We start from the raw sequence: 20,216 nt of genomic DNA, 5'->3' as shown, positions 1-20,216 counted from the left end.
GCTCTGTATGAATTCATTAGAGACATCTTCCAATTCCCTAATTCTCTCTTTGACTCTATCTATTCTAGATGCACCTAATCTATTGAGATGTTATTTCAATGATTACATACCATCAATGCAGTATTTTGAACTTGCATTCATTTTCCTAGTTCAATGGTGGTATCTTATAGTCTCTGATTCATGAGGCTAATTATTTTTCCCTATGTTTGGTCACTATTTTCACTCACCTTGAAGGAATTCTGTTTATGTTTATTCCCACTGACAACTTATTTATTGGAGATAGGGTCACAGGCTCTGGTATTAATTTCCAATTATTTTAGATATCAAATGATCAAATCTAATGCAAATATTTCTTCTCCATTATTTTGCATTTCATCTTTGTTTTGGATCACCGTACAGAAATTTTAGCTTCCAAATAAAGGCATTTTCCATGAAATTTTCTTTACATTACTTGAAAGATAAGATATCATCTGTTCTTTGTAAGTTGGATAATTATTCTAACTTCATTTCATTCTAGTTTTTTGTAATTTTTAAAAGATTAACTTTACAATCAACTGGGAATTTATTTGTTAGTTTGATTTTAAGAGGTATTGGGGACTGAACCCCAGACCTTGGGGACTGAGCTCCAGACCTTGTATATAGGAAGCAGGTGCCCAACTACCGAGATACATCTGCTTCCCAATGAGAGTTGTTTTTTTTCCCCATTTGTTTGTTTTGTTTTTAGGAGGTACAGGGGATCAAACCTGGGACCTCATACATGGGAAGCAGGCACGCAACTATTTGAGCTACATCTGCTTCCCACTCATGTACTTTTATAAACGTTGTAAGCTGGTGACCCAGATTGGTACAAAACCAAAAAAGTCACAATTGTTGGAGCTGGGTCTCCCTGCATTAACAGAAGAGAGCTAAACAAGATCCAGCAGAACACTGTGACTGCATGAGAACGAGCACGTTCAAATGCCAGTGGAAAGAAACAGGTCTTGCACTAATAATCTGAACAGCGAACAATTTTCAGCAAGGTGTGCAGAGTGGGTGGGGGTGGCTCTCACAGTTTCAAGCTTACAGCTCCCCTCCTCTTTCGGCTCTTCTCCAGCCTCAACACAACTGTCCACACGCTTGCCCTTTCCAAATCCTCCTTCCCCTTCGTCGCCGCCTCTTCTCCCTCTGACCCGATGTGCTGCCTCCCTCCTCCTGTGTCTCTGCTGCTTCCTGGGGGAGCTGGGGGGGCTCCGACGCCGGCCCTCTGCTCTTCCCGCTGTGCTGCTCCCTCGGGGGTCCTACCTGCTTTAGAGCTTCGCCGTCTACCTGTGTGGCCTTAAGGCTACCCCTGGCCCTTCCCTCCGGCAATTCTGTCTTCAGGTTACCTCTGCTGCCCTTTGACCCTGCACACCTCTGTACCTGGAACGGAGCTGCCTGGTTTTCATAGACTTAGATGGTCCCCTCTCGCTCCAGGGCAGGCAGAGGACTCACCTTTACTGAAAAAGGTGCTGACCATGAAGCTGAAGGAGATGGAGGAGACGGCGAAGCACAGCAGGAAGGCCAGCACCAGCGAGGGCGCGCTGTTGGTGAGCACCGCCACGTTTTTCTTCACCTGCACGACACCCAGGGCGGGGGGGGGGGGGGGGGGACGAGAGCCGGCAGTGACTTTACCGCTCCTGGTCACCATGGAAACCAGCTCGGCCGCGGCCACCCGAAACGAGAGGCCGGGCTGGAACCGGCCACCTCGAGGTGTGCTCTCCTCAAAGGGGGCGCCGCCCGGTGCTGCCTCGCGTACCTGGCGGTTTGCGCCCCCCCCCCCCTGCTCTCTGGCCCCCGCCTCCAAGCTGGACACTCGCCTTGACGCAGAAGAGGAGGGTCATGAAGGCGACGGCCATGGTGAGCAGGAGGAGGAAGGTGAGGAACCAGGCGCCCCAGTGCAGCCAGCCGCGCAGCCCCATCATGCGCATGTACTCCTGCGGGAGAGCACATGCACATGACTGCCCGCCCGCCTGCCTTTAGTGCCCTTGTGTGTGTTTGTGGCTGCAGGGTCCGTGCGCGGGCCCAGGGACACGGAGAGGGGGGACCTGCCGGACATCTGGGCCTGGATCAGAGGGACCTGAGCCGCCCACCAGGCTTGGGTGCGACAGCTCTGACGCGCCCTCTCCTGACCCCCGTGGCCACCACGACCTTGGTGGACACCCCGTCGGGCTCCGTGCCCTGCCTCAGCCTGCTTTGGCCACTTGCACTCCCTCACAGAGCTCGGGGTGTGCCTCCCGCCTGGGCCTGGGGCAGGCTTCTGTGGCCACGCCGCGGCCTCCTGCCCCTTCTCCACCAGGCCCCACTAGGCCGCCCCTGGGAGCCGCGCCGAGGGGCACGCAGGCCGGGCTTGTAGTTCGGGAGTGCGGTCCGGCAGAGAGGCCCCAGCATGCTACCCAACTGCTCTAACACCGGCTTCCAAGGACCAAGGCGGAGTGCGGCTGTCAGCTGCTTTAGGTAAGAGGAGGTTTTCCACCGTGTGGCTCCCGCATCCAGGACTTTCGATGTGAAGGGCGCCCCCGACCGGAAAGGCGGAGCCAGTGCTGCTGGGGCAGGTGCCGTCCCAGGCCTGTCCCTGTCAAGCACACCTGGTGCCTCCGCCGACCAGCACCTACCACCGAGTCCCAGAGGACGTGAAGCTGCGCCGTCCTGTACGGTGGCCTCTGGCCACCGAGGGCAATCTCAATTTAAATTAATTAAAATGAAATAAAACCAAGAATGCAGTTCCTCAGCTGCACTAGCTAAATTTCAAGTGCTCAGTAATGGATAGCAAAGATACAGAACGGGTCCGTCATTCCGGAACATTCCTTGGGGGATGGGAACCAGGATGGACTGTTTCTCACATGCCATGGGCTATGCTAGGCTCTTCTCCAACTATTACGATTTCAAACCTCTGGAAAAGGTAGAAAGATTAGTAAAAGGATCACCCTCGTGCCCACCACGGAGATTTGACCATTTAACATTCTGCCATTTTTGCTCCATCTATGTAATTATAGATGTGTGTTTGTGCACATTTTTTGGGGGAGGGAACCATTTCATAGTCCACTGTTAAATATGCCAACATTACACTATTTTATTAAGACTATTTTAGGATGCCCAGAAGACAGTAGCCTCCTCAGCAGTTTTTCAGCCTTTCACTTCCAGCATCTAAAAACTTCCAAAAATCTCACAGATTTGGGGCACCCCTGAGAATATTATTCCAAAGGTTGTTTCACTGGTATTGAGGACATTTCCAAAGGAGGAGCTCCAAATAAATTTTGGGTAATGCCATGTCCCCAATATGAGTTTGGAGGTGACACTATTCGCCCAGGTGTGCTCAATTAAGTAAATTACACTACTTTGCAGTCACACTTCGTGTACTTCTTAATGCCCCAAGAGTCTATAATTACATTGGTCCTTGATCCACATGCAGTGCTAACTGTTCCTCTGCTCAGGCATCTATTTAAACATTTTATCTCTCTGTGGATCTAATTTCTAGAGCAGCACTGTCTAACAGAACTTATGACGTGAGCCACATATATAAGGCAAAATTTTGTAGTAGCCATATCCAAAAAGTAAAAAAAAAAAGGTAAACTTTTACTCCAGCCGCCATACCCAACACATCGTCTTTTCAACATATAATCAATATAAATGTTGCCAAGGCGCTCGCTTCGGTTCTCTTTGTCGCACCAAGTGCGCCTCCTGGCACTTTTGGCACACCTTGGCACGGACCAGGCTTGTGTCAAGTGCACAGAGTGGTCTGTGGCTCACGGCGTCTGAACGGGGCAGGGCGGGTCTAGAGCCACAGACCATCCTCTGGCCACCCCACAAGCGGTGCCTTACTTGGGTTTAAAATCCCAGCTGTACTAGGCCTGATCTCGGAGAGACCCGGGGGGGCCGAGAGCTACGGTGGGAGGTGGGCCCCACCCCCACCGGCTGTGGCTCTGGCCACCAGGAGGGCGCTCTGCCTGAAAGACCGACAGGGGCAGCCTTGCTCTGGGCTCAGAGTTTTGTGCGGGAACCCGAAGTCATGACTGTCCCCCAGCAGCACGGTGGCCGGAGCCAACTGGCCGAGCAGGGCGGAGCCACGCGCAGACAGGGCTACCTTCAGCTTCCGCTCCTTCTCCTGCACCACGGCCCGGACGATGGTGAGCGAGGTGTAGGTGAAGCTCAGCACGAGCAGCAGGGGCAGCTGGTACTGGATGGCGATGAGGAAGGGGTCGGAGATGAACGGCGGGTACGGGAACCTCTTGACCACCACGGTGACCTTCTCGAACAGCTGGGCCGCGGAGGCGTTGGCATGGTACTGCATGATGGCTTTGTCCACCGCGTGCTGCACAGCCAGGAAGCCTTCTCGGATGTAGCCTGGGTTTGGGAGCAAAGGACGCCCACGTACATCAGTGACACACAGTGGAAAAGCCACATAAGGGGCTGCTCGCTCGCAGAGAGCCACGCAGTGCGAAGGGCGGGGCGCACGGCGACAGAGTGAGTTCGCTCGGCCCTGCTGTGGCCCCTGGGGCTCCTGGGCTGCTCAGCTGCCCGTGGGAGAGGAAGAAAAGGCACAATGTGCCAAGAGTGAAGCAAACAAGGAGAGTGATGCCACTCTTGCAATTAACAAAGCGCTGTCTCACGTGTGATCATGTTTTAAAAACCCCACTGGGGAAGTGGATTTGGCTCAACAGAGCATCTGCCTACCACATAGGAGGTTCAGGGTTCGAACCCTGGGCCTCCTGACCCATGTGGTGAGCTGGCTCACACGCAATGGTGATGCACACAAGGAGTGCTATGCAACGCAGGGGTGTCCCCTGTGTACAGGAGCCCCATGTGCAAGGAGAGCACCCTTCAAGGAGAGCCAACCCGTGTGAAAAAAGCACAGCCTGCCCAGGAGTGGTCCAGAAGTGGTGCCACACACACGGAAAGCTGATGCAGCAAGATGATGCAACAAAAAAAGACACAGATTCCTGGTGCTGCTGACAAGAATGCAAGCAGACAAAGAACAACACACAGCGAATGGACACAGAGAGCAGCCAACATGGGGGGTGGAGGAGATGGGGTAGATAATAAATAAATAAATAAATAAATAAATCTTTAAAAACAAAGAAAAAAATGCCAAGGGCCTGTGTCCTGTTTTGGGGTCGGAGGAGGAGTGAAAAACAGGGGACATAGTATTCCAACCCAGAGCCCAGCTTGGGGGAGACAGTGGTGGCATTGGGGGGGCCTAGGGCAGCTGAGCCCGAGGCACAGAGAGGGTAGCTGGGGTACAGGGCCTCACTCACAAACACAGTGGCATTTAGACTCCAACAACCCCTAGCACGGAACTGCCAGCTGGAAGGGGCAGAGCCCTGACGTGGGGTCACCACGTGTGTGTCCAACCCCGGCCCCAAGGGCTGAGCCCGTTTCGGTTGTAATAGCGGCCGGCACTCGATGGCCGTTACCCCGGCGGGCCAGGGCCAGGGCCGGGTGGGGGCTGATGCTCTTCTGCAGGGTGAACCGGCAGGGAGCCAACGTGCCATGACAGGCACAGACCCCACGGCCCTGGGCGTGCAGATGGGCAAGCTGGGCTCGCGCCCTGGTGGCTTTGGCATCAGAGCTGGTGCCTGTTGTGACCGCATGTGGCCTCTGCCACGAGACAGCCCGCCACCCGCTTGCTCTTCGCCCCCTCCTGCGCCTCTGCCGTGTCGTCGTTCTGACTTTGTGACAGCGGAGCCATTGCAGTTAGCCAACTGATTTCCCACTGCTGGTATTTTTATGACCAGAAATAAAGCTATGGTGACATCTGGATGCATGTGGATTTTCTTGTTCTTTCAGACTATTTCATTCATTTGGGTCTGAGGGTATGGACATCGGGGGGCAGGAGGGGAAGTGAACTGGGCTGGAATCTCTGCGTGCCTGCTGGTGTCAGGCTCGAGCCCCCTTGACATCTCTTCTGGGCCTTTGTGTTTTTCTAAGCTATTCGTATGAATGTGTATGTAATAAGACATTTATCTTTTGTCATTGGCTACAGAGGTTTTTCCCAGGCTCCTATTTGCTTTCAGAATTTGTCATTTAAAATTTGCCATTTTTGGCAGGTTTTAAGTTTGTGCATCCTGAAATCTTCCAGTCTTTTCCTTTGAGTTCTTCTTTTTCCTGTTGCTGCTGAGCTTAGGGAATGGTGCTGCCGCCGCCAGGCAGCAGGTGTGCTGGCTGGACATGGCCCCTCCCGTGCCCTGGGCTGGGTGACTGTCTCCGGCCTTGGTTCCGGGGCGTCTCACACCTCACGCTTGCCTTGCTCCCCCTACTTCCTCTTCTAGGACCTCTGCCGGGCGGGGTCCCTGGCACCAGTGGTGCCTGCCTGGTGCCGACGGCTCGGTGGAGGCCCCATCAGCCTCCGGGACGCTGGGGGACCTCCGCAGGAACCACCCACGAGCTGCCAGACCCACGGCAGCTCCCTGGACTTCCACCAGAACTGCAGAGGGGGCTCAGCCTGAGCGGGGAGCCTGGGCCTGGGTCCCTAACTCGGCTCCGAGGTGTGGCTGTGCTCACCTCCACTGCCTGCCAAGGCACACATGGGTGAGGCCCAACGAGCCAGGCTCGAGCTTCTCTAAAGGCTCTGCTGACTCAGTGAAAGCACAGATAAACTGCACAGCCGCCACAGAGCTTAAACAACCTGTCAACCTGTGTGCACACAGGGAGAAGGGGATGAGCTGGACCAAACCCTAAGGGTTCAAAGCAGACTGAAACTTCCTCAAAACGGAAATATAAAAATCAAAAGCATGTGTTGGGGAAGCAGATGTGGCTCAAGAGATTGAGCTCCCGCCTACCACATGGGAGGTCCAAGGACCTCCTGGAGAAGGCTGGGCGTGATGCGTAGGCACAGTGAGCTGACACAACAAGATGACGCAACAGGGAGACAAAGAGGAAAGACAATGAGAGACAACACAAACCAGGGAGTGGAGGTGGCTCAAGCGACTGAGTGCCTCTCTCCCACACAGGAGGTCCCAGGTTTGGTTCCCGGTGCCTCCTAAAGAGAAGACAAGCAGACACAGCGAGCACAAACAATGGAGGTGGGGAGAATAAATAAATAAATAAAATAAATCCTTTTTTTTTTTAAAGCACATTTTGGGAGCAGCTACAGCTCAAGTGGCTGAGCGCCTGCTTCCCAGGTACGAGGTCTGGGGTTCAAGGCCCAGTACCTCCTTAAAAAAAAAACACATGTCTCTGGGATATAGGGAGGACACAGGGAGAAGGTTTTCTTCCTTTCCCTACAGAAAAGAAGAGGAAACGTCCCTAAAAAGCACTTCTGCAGAGGAATACGCAGTGGTCCCCCACGTGACCACCCCGTCGGCAGCCCGGGGTTGGAGACACGGCGCCGGAAAGGTGCTCCTCACCTGGCTCGCCCCCGTCGGCGGCCGCGGGCTCCCTTGGCCCTGGGTTTGGGAAGAGTGGAAACAGGGAAGTAGTGTGCCACCCCTCTGTCTCTTTCAGGAAGACGGAGTCGGTGTGGGTCCACATGTAATTCCTTCGTGTGCAACTGAAGCGTAAGTGATACTTCACCTATGGGAACAGAGAGAAGCCAAACTGTCATGAGGGAGGCGGGGGCAGAAGCGGAGGCTTGAGTCGACCTGAGAGAGGCTCAGTGGACCCTCGTGCTGTGGCTGGTATCGCCGAGGCACCAGGGTGAGAGGGGGGATGGGGAACCCCCCGTGGGCATCTCTGGGGGGCTCTTGGCCACCCCCTCTCTTGCTCTCACCAGCACGAACCCCATGTGTGAGGGGGTGCTGAGAAATTGATGCCAGATAGACTTGGTGGTTTCTCTGTCTTCACGTGGTCAGGCAAGTAAAAAAACTTTTCTTTTTAAAAGAAATACGTAACTGGAATTCTAACGCCACCTCGTATGCAAACCCCAGGTGCCTGCTCCACTCTCCTGCCCGTCCTCTGAGCCTGTCCTCCAGGGGCGGGCGACCAGCGTCCCCTCGTAGGACATGAGAACTACAGGGACCTTACACCCCTGCCGGCACAGGCTACTTGGCGCAGGTCAACCTCCGTTCTGGAGGATGGCTTAAAGGGTCGCCAGGGGCTCCCCTCTGTGGGGACAGGGATGGCGATACCGGACCCCAAGAGAGAGTCGAGTGTTTACTCCTGGGCAGGGGATGAAGGTAGAGGAGGCGGCTTTTACGGGCTGAAGCGCTCCCAGCGGAGAAGCTGGGGCCCGGTTGCTGGCCCTCAGTTACGGGCGCGGGGACGAGGGCCCGGCACGTGCTCACCGCCAGCGGCAAGGGGTCCTTGCTGTGGTTGAAGGTGTGTTCAAACACGACCGCAGCCAGCACGTTGGAGGAGCGATTCCCATACCTAATGTAGTCCTCGAAGTCCTTTTCGGAGGGGAAGCCTCGCACTGCGGACAGAGGGCACTTGAGCATCTACCTGATGGGGAAAATCTGGAAGTTTCACGTCATTTACAGATAAAAGATAGCAAACGCACAAGTGTTTCCAAGGCTCTGCCAGCCTTTGCTAAGATTCGAGTCAGCCTTTCTCGGCAGAGAAGATAGACTATCATAGAGAGGGTAGGACAGCTCAGGCGGAGCCGGGCCGGGCAGCCGGTTCTCCCACCAGGGTTTCTTATGAGAGCTGGAAGCAGAGCCGGCAGCGGTGGGGCCGCGTCGTACCAGTCCACGACTCTCCTCTGTACGCAACGGCCAGCCCTGGACTGGGCTCTGCAGCCAAGGTTCCCATGTCCAGCTTGTACACATGGTGGGGTGCTTAAAAAATTCAAGTGGACCCTAATTTACAGTTTCTCCAACAAGTTCTCTGTCACCTGGAGCCTGTCTCACATAAAGGGTCTCACTCTGATAATAAGGAGCTTCCTCTAAGTACCGGCTAAATCCAGTTAAAAAGCCCCTGGAAGGCAGATGCCAAAACTAAAAGAATAAACAAAGGGACTATCTTTTTCTTTTTACTTTGACAGCAAAGATCTAGAGAAAAGAGAATGGCTAGACTGTGTTTGGCCGAAGTTCCCCTGCATGGGCTTCTGGGTGGCTCTAGCCCCGGCTGCTTGCCCTGTCACTGAAGGCCTTTCCCGGGAAGTGCTTGCCCGGTTATCCCTTGGGAGTCCCTGCTGCCGTATCAGGAATCCTAAGCAACGCAGCGCCTGAGATTTCCAAAGCGTCGTCCCACGCGGGACTCTGTTTCGCCCTTATGGCTCTGGACGGGAGGGTGGCGGGGCCTGGGTGCCATCTTGAAAATGAGACGCGGACACGGAGACGTCGGGGCTCTCGGGGGCACACGGCCGGGAGAGGCTCTCCCCACTCCCCAGGTCCCGAGGCCCAGGGAGGTGTCCCAGAGAAGGGTGCGGACAGACAGACCCTGGCGGGGTGACTTAACCCCATGCCTTCGGGGGCCCGCGCGGCCCCTCTCACCTCGCATGCTGATCGCCAGGGCCCTTCTCGCCGTCTCGGTGACGGTCCGGGCGGCGTCGCTTCGGGAGGGCACGAAGGCCAGCTCCCACGCGCCCTCTGGAGGGGGGAAGCTGAAGAAGAGGGGCAGCTCCCGCACCGACTGCCCGGGGTAGACGGTGGCGTTGGGGACGTTCTCCGACTGGATTTTCAGGCGGAGCCAGATGAGAATCCCAGAAAACAGGAGCGGCAGGAAGATTTCCAGGACGGTGACCAAGACCTTCCGCTTCTAGAGGGGAGAGGACGCGTGCGCGTGCGTGCGGAGGCCAGGCCGCGGCCGGCGCTCCCCGGGCCCGCGCCTCCGCGGCGCGGGAGCCTACCTGCAAGGTGTAGTTCTTCCAGAGGAGGAGCGCCAGCTGCCTGAGCACCGCCATCGCCCGGCCGGGAGGGACGCCGGGCACCGGCGAGGGACCGAGGGGTGAGGGCGTGAGGCGAGGACATCCACGGCGGGTGCTGGGGGGCGGCAGGCGGTAGCGGGAGGAGGGAGGCGCTCAGGGCACCCCCTCCTCCTCCCGTGCCCTTCCCACCTTCTTTTTGTACCACCTCGGCTCAAAACGACACCTGGAGAGAAGAGGGCGGCCCCCGTGCCACCCCAAGGTCTTGCACAGGCTTTATTCTGGGTATTCGGAGAATGCCAGCTCCTCGTGGGGGCCGACCTCGCTTCCCGCGGAATGTCAGCTCAGCCGCCGGGCACCGTGTGCGGGGCTGCTTTGGTGGCTTGATTAAACACCGCCCAGGTTTGCTCTGTAGCTGATGTGACCTTGCTGCTACTGGCAAGTCATTCGGGATTACGGAGCTTCCCTTTCTGACTGGTTTTATCCTCAAAAACTATTTATTTAGCCGACACAAAGCCAGGGAAAGGAAACTCAATTTGGGGTCCTGGCTGTGGGCTGACTTCTGAGACTGGGGGTGGCCGGGCTGGGGGTAGAGGCCTGAAGCCCCTCAGGGGGCTCTCGCCTTGCCGACTCAGGAGCAGGACGGGGACAGACGCGGAGGCGGGTGACCGCCCTCTCCGGCTCGAACCCTAAGCCCTGTTTCTGCCGTGGTCACCATCGGCTGGAGCCTCCACTGCCATAGGCGGGCCTGTTTCCTCTCTGCTTTACCCCTTCTCCAAAGAAAACATGTCCGGAAAAACCTACCATCAATTACATAGAAAAGTAGTCTTTAAATCAGGCACATATGACTGGGGAAAAGTGGGCTGAGAAATGATCAGACACGAGGGACAGCAGAGACGAGAGGCTCTGCTTGATTCAAGGGCCCCCCCAACTCAAGCAAGCCCATTTTACTACATTTGAAATGCAAGAGACAGAGACACTGGCCAGAGGCCACCCCCAGTTCATGAGATGCTCACCTGCTGGAGAAGGAGGAGCTCTGCGCTAGCTCAGGTAGACCCCGCAACAGCCAGGAAACGGAAGGGACCACGTTCCAGAAGCAAAGGCACAGAGGCTGATCTAGGCAGGGGCGTGCGGAAGGCAGCAGCCGCGGAGAAGCTCCAGAGCGCCCCTGGTCATCGTCCAACAGTGAGGACGGCAGCGAAGAGGAGAGGGCCCTTCACGGCGCCCGGCCCTTCACGGTGCCCGGCCCTTTAAGTGGAGGGAAGTCGAGTGACTCACGGTGGGAGAGTTTCAAGTTCAGTCCATTAGTTCCCTGTTCATGGCTAATGCCGACTAAGCATCATCCATCTTCAGGGTTAAAACGGCTCAGAACACTAAGACAGATGATTAGTAAATCCCTCATTATTCAGCACTTTGACCAGATAGGAGTTTCAAGATGGCTAGTGTTACTTTGGACTTCAGCCAGTTGAAAATCATTTCCTAAAAAGCTTTTTTTTTTTTTTTAAATTAAAGTCTTGCTCCCCCCCCTTTTTTGAGGTGGCTGTCAATATCTGTTGTCAATAGTTACTCAAAATTTACATTTTAAAGGATGTTCAATAAATATTTGTAGAAGACACAATTTGTAAGAAGTTACTGACAAAGTAATTTAAAATACAACTTTTAACTAACCACACCGTGAAAACGTAAAGAAGTAAAAGCTAAAACAGTCTGAAGCGCTGTTAGGCAGCAGCTTAGTAAGTTATGCCAATTCTTTTAAGAAGGTGGGAAAAGCATATTAGAGTCAGCAATAGGGGATGAATAAGAGAGCAGTGGTTTGAAGGTGGGCACGGAAGCCAGTGGCTTATGAAGGGCTTCTGGAAGCATTTGGGCTGAAAGCGGAAGGCAGCGCCTTGGGCTGGGGCCAAGCCAGGTGGCTGCTCGGCCAGGATGAGCCATCTTCCACCGAGGGAAGAACAGAGGGCGTCTACGTCCAAAGTCTTCTGGTTAGAGAAGCTGGCAAGCTCCTTTCCTGGAAACTCTGGCCAGGAGGATAAACCTCCTTGTGCTTCTCCGGCGTCTCCAGGCACAGTGGCTCACCCACCTTCCCAGTCATGCCGCGAAGTGACCCCTGCGAACTGACCTGCGGTCCCCGTGAGGCCCCCGGCCGCAGGTCCTCCTCCTGGAAGGTCTTCCCCCAGGGTCACAGGTGCGCTGGCAGGGGGTGGGCAGCCCTCCACAGGGGGCGCTGGGGCAGGGCAGGCAAGCCTCCTGGGTGGAGCGGGGCGTGCAAGGTCTTTGGCAGCTGGATCGCCTCGCGGGGCATGGGCATGGCTCCTGCAGCCTTGGACAAGAGGAGTTCACCTGGGTGCATTTGGAAAACAATCATAAGACACTCTGCACCAGGTTGGAAAACAAAAGAGCAAACAGACCGTAATGTGTTACCTGAAACAGAGCAGATAGGGTAACACGGAAATACTAGTTTAGAAAACAGATATGCGGCAGGTGATTCTTTGTTCTCTCCTGGAACATTAAAATATAACACACCAGGGCGTGGGTGTAGCTCAAGCGGTTTGACACCTGCTTCTCGCATACGAGGCCCCGGTTTGATCCCTGGTACCTCCTAAAAACAAAACCAACAACAAACAAACGAGAAAACCAATTTGGGGGAGGCGATGTGGCTCAGTGGTTGAGCACCGGCTTCCCACATGAGTTCCCAGGTTCAATCCCCAGCCCTGGTAACTAAAAAAAAACACAAAAACCAAAAAACAGATATATATATATATATATAAACTACCACACTGCCCTGTCGTCTTACCCTCCATGTCTAAACTGGCCTACCTAAGCACAGGCCCAGTCCACAGCCATCTCTCACCTTGAACAGTGCAGCAGCCTCTAATCAGGCTCTGGCTTTGGGCCTCAGCACCATTTTATACAGAAGAAACGGAGGCTGAGTCTGGGGCCGCGGGCACACAGCGAGAAAGGGGCAGAGCCGGGTCTCCCCGTCCACTTGTTTCAACTGCCAAGCCTGCGCCCTAACTTCTGCCCTACCACGTCCTCGGGTAGCCCACAGCAGGGAAGATCCTTACCACGTTTTTACGTATGGCCCCCAGACCACAGGATTAGGAATCCAAAGGATAGAATATGCCTTAAATTCCACCCCCTGATGGACATTTTATTTATTTCTGTATCCCTCCGGCTCCCTGCTGGTGGCCCTGTGCACGCGGGGTTTTATCCAAACCCCTCCTTGAATTCTGTCTTCCATCTGTTCTCTCTGAGCAAAAGGAATTGAAAGACGGAGAAACCATAATTACAAAATCTGGAAAGCTCTCTGGTTACAAAAGCAAATGTACATGAAGAAAAGGAAGTTAACGTTTCTAAAAACACTTGACCCGGCAGCAAGCTGGGTCCCGGGAAGCAGGCGGCTCTGATCCAAAGCCTTGGGCAGGTCGGGGCTGTGACCAACTCCAAAGCAAACACGGCGGGGGCTGCAGGCCACTTCCAGGCCACCCACCTCCGGCCGACAAGAGCCTGTCCAAGAACTTCCCTCCAAAGAGGGCTCACTTCACTCCTCAGGGCCACAGGGGCGGGAGGGCCCGGGACAGCCCCTGCCCCCTCGGAAAAGCCTGTTTGCTCAGTGCTGAAAGCTTAATCGTTACGCATATCATTGAGTATTGCAAAGTTTGCTTTTTAGGTGAGCAATCAAATCCAGCCAGAGCCAGTGCATACTATGCGCTGCCAATTTCTGAGAAACCTCTTGGTGGACAAAGGATTCCTCTACAAGTTGTTTTCCCGTAACCACGTCCAGCTAAGAGGCAACGATTGCCCACTCAGTTGCCTCCCCCGCGGCTCGGGTGCCCCGTCCCTGCGGGTCTTTGGCACTGCGTGAAGGTCTGCCGCGGGAGTGGAACACGGAGAGGTTCGCGTCGGTGGATCCGGGCCCTCCTCCTCCGGGGCGAGGCCCCCCTCGCCGCTAGGAAAGCAATTCCGTACCCTCACGGGTGCCCACGACAGTCGGCTGGCACTGAAGGCATGACGTTCAGCGGCTGCATCTGTGGCCTTTTAGGGTATGGGCCGCCAAAGCAAGCACCGTCGGTGGCCTTTTAGGATTTGTGCAGTAAGAAAGCATTCACTCAATCAACAAACATCCACCCAGCTCTTACTGTGTGGTGGGCACTTAAACCAGGGACTCCTTAGGCCAAGGAGTCACGGTCCGTAAGGGAACGAGTGCTTGTGTGGGTTGTAACGGCTGTCTCAAGACCCCAGGAGAGACAGGAACTGACCGTGTGTGAGCCAGAGGGCCCCAAAGGCTTCAGGGCAGAGGTGACATGGGACGCTGGTCTCAAATTACTCATTAGTGGGGGAGGGGAGGGTATGACACGATCCCGGAGAAGTGAAAGAGCATATTTGTGAAACGGGAAGGAGTTCTGAGTATCGGGAAGAGCGTCCGCAGGGGCAGGACCTGAGGGGAAAAGCCAGGAGGTGCAACAGACCAGGGCTCAGAGGCTCCCAGGCCCCGGCTGCCGTGCCAGGAGCGGCTGCGGTGAGCCCACGTCTGCAGTGCTGCAGAAGGGCGTTTGGTCTGCTCTATTTCAGCCTTTACCCAGTATATAATCTTTTTCCCCCCCAGTACGTGAAAACGTGTAATTCAATGGATTCTGCAGATGAAATATCCAAACCCCAGTCTACCTGCAAAAAACAGGCTGAAGATAGCGGACACATCTACAGAGGGTGGTCTCTGCTGGTGAATCCCACCCCATCTCCCCAGGGGCGAGCAAGACAAGCCACTGGGGTGAACTTCCCTTTATCTGTGGTTTTCTCTAAAAGGAGAAAATGTTGGCCTCCCTGGTATGGAAGGCACGGGTGGACCCCTGGGTGCCAGCGGCCACGTCGCCCCGACAGAGGAGTGCGGTGTGATCGGTGCCCCCACCCCCGCTGGTTTACTTTCAGCATCTCCAGACAGGTTGGAGTTTACCTGCTTCAGGCTACCACGATACCACTGGGGTCAATTTTAATCAAAGCGAAACCCTAAAGTGGCCGAAGCTTTACAATCCTTTGCAGTGATTCAGGAGTGACCATGGAGAGCTTCTGTAGGACACAGGGACTTGGTGGCTGTCCCCAAAAGCCAGAGAGCTTAATGCGGAGGCACTCTTTTCCCACCTTGAAAACACAATTCCAAAACATGGGTTTTTTTCTTTTGTATGACAAGCCTGCAGCACTGAGTCAACTAGCTTATTTTTCTGAAACATACTCAGTGAATCTGTCCCTTCAAGGAAAAGGTGACACCGAGGGAGTTAGAGCTTTCTGAAATAACCTGGGCTGAGAACACAGCATCTATGAAGATGGACGTTTGGAAACGTCTCCAAGTGTGTATGACTGTGAGACCAAGAGGATGCAAGGATTCCATCTCACCCACACACCGGAAGAGCTTGGAAACCAGGTTTCCCTGATAGCCCCTGGACATTTACCAGCCCACACTCATCAAAGCCCTTGCATGACTGACGAATGGAGCTGAACAGGTACCTTGATTTATGAGCAGTCTGTGTGCCTTCATGAGGTGTATCGTTTTCTACTGGTGCTATGTCGTAAAAACCAACGGCTGAACTAAACAGAACTTAGAACCAGACTTTCAAATGCCTGGGACTTAGGTTACCCCAAGAATTTATAAATGGGATGTGAACTTGATCAAATGAATTTCATAAAAAAAAAAACAACCCAAAAATATTTGTATGATTGTTTTTTTGTACTGTTAATATATTAAAAATTGTAATCGGGTTTATGTTACCTCTTACCTCTTTAAAAGATCTATATCTGTGTATATTTCAGTGTCCATACTATATCATATCAATAGTATATGGCTATTACTTTAAATAAGATATATGGACGAGCTCACTCAAATTCTCTGACACGTGAGAGTACACGATGTAAAAGTCTAAGGATGACTTGCTTGCACAAATTGTCCTTGTGTGATGCAGTGGGAACAAATGCACAAGCAACCACTGTCCCCAAGAGCCCCACGGGGTGGGCTTGAGGCCGTGGTCATCTGCATCCAGAGGTCCCGGGCAGTGGCCTAGTTTCTAGGGTTCACACTGATACCACCCCCAGTTCTGCCCAGGACCAGAGGCAGCCATCCCCTGATTCCCAGGGCTCTCTGTTTAGAGAGCGCTAAGGAGATGTGGCCCAACGGGGACCACGGGGAGAGAGGTGCACAAAGCCTGTGTGGCTGCCTGCTTCCCTAACCACCGCGGCAGCCTCCGCCCCAGGCCAGGCCTCTGAGCTGTTCTGCCGCTCCAGGCTGAGGCAGCTGAGAATCCCCCGAGAAGGTCACCTGGGCTCTCTGGTAACAAGCAAGGCAGCAAGGAGCTCGTTACACAGCTCCTGCAAAGAAGCCCGTCTGCCTGTTTACCCCCCAACCTCTTCAGATGCTGCCACTTAGGGAATTGGCCCTACCACTGTAGCCCAGGACAGGAGGCCGAATGCCTTAGACCTTTCCATATGCTTTTGGGCTATCTGTGGTTTTCTCTGCTTAGGATACCAGCCATGTCTACTTGTTGAGATCTCAGTCACAGTGTCACACCCCCTAGGAAGTGTCCCTGAGAACTCCGGCTCACTGCTTCTCTGCCTTAGCCACACACTGGAACCTTCGGGGGGTGGAGGGTTTAAGACAGATTCTGACGCTGGAGGCCCACCCCCAGAGATTCTGGGCTCTGGGCTCTGGTCTGGGCATGGGGTGTTTCCCCAGGTCGTTCTAACGTGTACCCAAGGTTGGGACCCTGTTCTTGTTGAGAGCCATCCTCTCTCCACCTCTCCAGCAGCACTTCCTCTGGACATCTCATGTGGGATGAATCTCTGTCTGTCTTATCTCAGTGACTTGTGAATATAAATCATCTCCTAAGTCCCTGAGAATAGGGACCATTCTAACTAATCTTTAGGTAGCACATAGGGCCTTACACGCCACGGACACTCACCAGAGTTCTAGAAGGCTTCCGCCGCAATAGACCTCATTTGCTAGAAGGGTCGCCTGCCATCTCAGGATGCAGGGCTGGAGAAGAAATTGTCAACTAACTAAGGAGATGTAGCTGGGCCTTCTCTGCTGAGACTAAGTTAAAGGAGCTTCCCGGGAGACTGTCTGGCAGCTACACTGGGGAAAGCTAATGTCTTTAAAAACAAGCTGAGCCTACCCCCCTCCCCCCCAATTCCAAAAACCTTTGTCAAAATGGTGGTCGAGTGCCCTGGAGAGGAAAAGACATCATCCTGCTTGTCAGATATAATAAACAAGGGTTCTTTTTTCTCTCTTTCCCTAAGACATTTTACAATGCCTTACATTTCCTAGCTTGCAAACTCTGTAAAAGAAAAGCCTTAATCTTTCTGACTTTACCAAAGGAAGCCTCAAAACTTTCTGAAGAAAATGATATCGTTGCAGAGAAGAAAGAACATGAAACCCTTCCACCTGCACCTTGCCTGGGTCTCCACCTTGCTTTGCCGTCGAGGCCACTCATTCCACGAGCATTTCTTGAATGCTTTTGTGTGCCAGGTGCTGGGGTACAGATCCCAACAAGACCCGAGCCAGGCTTTCAAGGAGTTTACAGTCCACAAGGCAAAGAGAAAAACAACCCAATGGGAAGGAACTGGAGAGGGGACATTCATTCATGCAACAAACGTACACTTTCTGGAGCACAGGCACGGCCCTAAGCCCTTGTGCAGGAGACACAGTCCCCATATTCTAGTGTGGGAAACAGGCAATAGATACCTCAACACAAATGTATGCACAAATACACCTTGACCGGGGGCGCCAGGGTTCCTGTGTGGCTGCTGTTAGCTGCTCAGCCTAGACTGGCAGTTCCCTCCTTCCTTGTTTCCCGCGAAGAGGAGAGGAGTTCACACACTCCCACCATTAATGGTGGGCCACGGGCCCCTACTCGGAGGCTCCTTGAAATGAAGGGATTGGTAGCAGCCTGGAACCTCATAGGAGAAGCATTAGCATCCCCATCCCACACCGGGACTTTGCACCCAGAGAAAGCTCTGCCTCTAACTGTCCCCCTTTGCCTCTCCCCCAGCCCAGGGTGCGGCTTGGGACCCAGCCGGCAGGTGCTCAGAAAGTGTTTGGAGGACGAATGCCAGCCAGTCTCTCTGGCACAGGGGCCGTTAAGGTGGTAAATGTCCAATCTTCTCGGCTTCCCACAAAGAATGCCACAGCGATTCTGACTCCCCGGAAGGCTAAGTTTCTCCTACCAGAACTGGCTTTGGGGAGATGCCTGCAATGATGGGGACACACCCAAAGGATCCCCAGCGCCGGAGAGGAAAGCATGAGTCAGAGCAAACTGGCACTGCGGGGAGATGCACCTGCTGGAAAGGGTGCGCCGGGAGGAGGCGGCCGGGACCGCTGCTGCCTGTCGCAGCGGGGGCGGGCGGGGTGCAGGGTGGGGTCGGGGTGGGGTGGGGTGGGGCGCGTGAGGGCGGGGTACAGGGCCGCAGGAGGGGCCCGGGCAGCCCAGGCCGGCGCGCGGGGCGCACGACACACAAGCGGGGCTCGGGGTGGTCGGTGGCCCTGGCCGCCGGTGAGGGTGCCGCAGGCCAGGCTAGGGCGGGGAAGCTGCGAGCCCCGGGAGCGAGCGCGAGCGGCCGGTCCCGGAGGCACTTACCGACCCTCGGCGTCTGGGCGGTGGCCGCGCGACTCTCTCGCGCAGTCCCCTCCCTCGGCCTGGGGCTCCGCTCCAGCCTGGCAGCCGCGACAGCGCCCAATGCCGACAGCTGCTAGGCCGCCCTGGCGGGGAGGGGGCGCCTGCGACCCGCGGCCGACGGAAGAACCTGGCCGCTCGGATTCCTCCAGGGGGCGCCGCGGCGCTATGACTCGCGCGTGCGCGGTGGGCCGCCCCTGCGGGTGCCCGGTGCGCTCTCGGGCGCCCCGCCCCGTTCCGCCCGTGCCCCGCCCGTGCCCCGCCCAGCCCCCACGCTTGCGCAGTGGCCCGCGCACGGCCCGGCCCCGCGCCTGCGCAGTGAGGCGCGCGCCCTCCGACAGAAGGCACCGAGTGTGGCGCGCTTCTCTCGGAGTTAGATTGAGCGCGCTACGGTCAGCGCGGCCGAGTGAGGGTAGGGACCTTATGACAAAAATCTTTCTGTATATATACATTTCAAATCGACCAGAGTTATCACAGGAAAGTTCGACCTTCGTTGGCCATTTTTCAAGTTTGCCCTTTGGCGCTGTCTTTCCTTTGGAGAGTCAGAGGCCCTTTCTCCTCAGCTTCACGCGGAGAGGGCGGTTCGTGGCCTCTGTCACCGAGGGAAGACGCGTTACCGCCCGTGGCCTGGCGGTGGCGGTGGTGCGCGGGCGAGGACCTTTCTGGAAAATGGTCCTCCGTGGGCGGCTAGTTTATAGAGGAAGCCCTCAATCCCCGCGCCGCCACAGCGACGGGCCTGCGGTCGCTGGAACTGGGGGCGAGCGTGCGGGGCCGCGGCGGGTTGCCGCGGGTGTGGGGCTCCGGGGCCGGGGGGCGGGTCGCGCGGGTCGCGGGGCGGGCTCCGGGGCCCTCGGCGCGGCGGGGACGGGAGGGGTTGCGGGCGGCGCGCGGGCGGCACGCGGTGGCGGCGCGGGGCCAACAGTCGGCTGCGGCCGGAGTCCGGCCGGGTCCGAGCGCCGCCAGCGGCCCTGACGGCTCTGAGCGGCCGCCAGCGGCCCGAGGTGGGCCCGCGTCGTCGGTGTCCCCGCGTCGTCGGTGTCCCGCGGTGAGTGCGCGCCCGCCGCGGCCCGCGGCCCTGGACGCCGCAGGGCTCCCCGCGGGCGCCGCCTGCCGACCGCGCGCCTCCAGCCCCCGCCCGGCTCGCCGCCCGCGGTCCGACGAGGCTCGGCTGAACCGTGTGAGCGGGGCCAGGCGGTTTGCTTCTCCAGCCACCAGACCCCTTCGAGACGCGGCATCCCGCGCCAGAGCGTCCCACTCCCGTTTTATGTAACCTCATTCAGTGTCTGAAATTGGCTTGTTGACTTGTTTACTTTTTCCCACTGTCTCCCCACCAAGAGGTGAGCTACGCGAGTAAAGGGAATTTGCCTGGTTGGTTGTACTATCCCGGAGTCCTAGAATGTCTGGCACAGGGAAGGAACTTGGTAAATAGTTGTTGAATGAAGTAGTCGTAAAGAGCTGGCTTCAAGTCCTGGCTTGGCCCCTTAACTAGCTGTGTATGCGTGGGTATGTCATCTTTCTGAAAATGTTTCCTATCCTTGAAATTGAAATGATAAGAATAATAATGATATCAAATTCAAAGGTGGTTTTTTTGGGGGGGGGGGGACATGTTTAAATTATTACAATGCCTGGCACGTAAATGCTGAATAATTAGTGATATACTGTAATAACTAGAGACTTCATGTCTCTTAATGAACATAAAGAAGTATACATTGAAAGCATTTACAGTCTTTACTTGGTCATCGGGGGTGGGTGGGGGGGTAGATTATTAAAGTACTATGAATATCTTAAAAACTATCAAACCATCT

At 55.4% G+C, this 20,216-nt stretch overlaps 2 protein-coding genes across 3 annotated transcripts in view; one reads left to right on the top strand and one right to left on the bottom strand.

Annotated features, from left to right (window-relative positions):
• The window catches only part of ABCA3 (ATP binding cassette subfamily A member 3), a 42,578-nt gene extending 23,947 nt beyond the window's left edge, over nucleotides 1-18,631 (bottom strand). The window contains exons 1-11 of one of the 2 annotated variants that reach the window (XM_058286612.2): nucleotides 18,376-18,631; nucleotides 16,702-16,775; nucleotides 11,877-12,097; nucleotides 10,774-11,005; nucleotides 9,743-9,875; nucleotides 9,387-9,651; nucleotides 8,238-8,365; nucleotides 7,362-7,527; nucleotides 4,100-4,359; nucleotides 1,836-1,952; nucleotides 1,471-1,591 (exon numbers count right to left, since the gene is read on the bottom strand). In XM_058286612.2, coding sequence (XP_058142595.1) covers nucleotides 1,471-1,591; nucleotides 1,836-1,952; nucleotides 4,100-4,359; nucleotides 7,362-7,527; nucleotides 8,238-8,365; nucleotides 9,387-9,651; nucleotides 9,743-9,796 — 1,111 coding nt within the window. In that variant the 5' untranslated portion in view covers nucleotides 9,797-9,875; nucleotides 10,774-11,005; nucleotides 11,877-12,097; nucleotides 16,702-16,775; nucleotides 18,376-18,631. The remainder of the gene's footprint in view (nucleotides 1-1,470; nucleotides 1,592-1,835; nucleotides 1,953-4,099; nucleotides 4,360-7,361; nucleotides 7,528-8,237; nucleotides 8,366-9,386; nucleotides 9,652-9,742; nucleotides 9,876-10,773; nucleotides 11,006-11,876; nucleotides 12,098-16,701; nucleotides 16,776-18,375) is intronic. The other variant, XM_071211443.1, reaches the window with a different exon arrangement.
• A 95-nt stretch (nucleotides 18,632-18,726) lies between these two features.
• LOC101411420 (ATP-binding cassette sub-family A member 17-like) overlaps nucleotides 18,727-20,216 on the top strand; it is a 258,746-nt gene continuing 257,256 nt past the window's right edge. Inside the window, exon 1 of the mRNA XM_071211442.1 lies at nucleotides 18,727-18,823. The gene's annotated coding sequence lies outside the window, so the exon portion shown is untranslated. The remainder of the gene's footprint in view (nucleotides 18,824-20,216) is intronic.

This window comes from Dasypus novemcinctus, chromosome 23 (assembly GCF_030445035.2).
Source record: "Dasypus novemcinctus isolate mDasNov1 chromosome 23, mDasNov1.1.hap2, whole genome shotgun sequence".
Taxonomy (NCBI): Eukaryota; Metazoa; Chordata; class Mammalia; order Cingulata; family Dasypodidae; genus Dasypus; species Dasypus novemcinctus.
The sequence above is the reverse complement of the archived record's forward strand: the minus strand, read 5'-3'. Positions and strand labels throughout refer to the sequence as shown.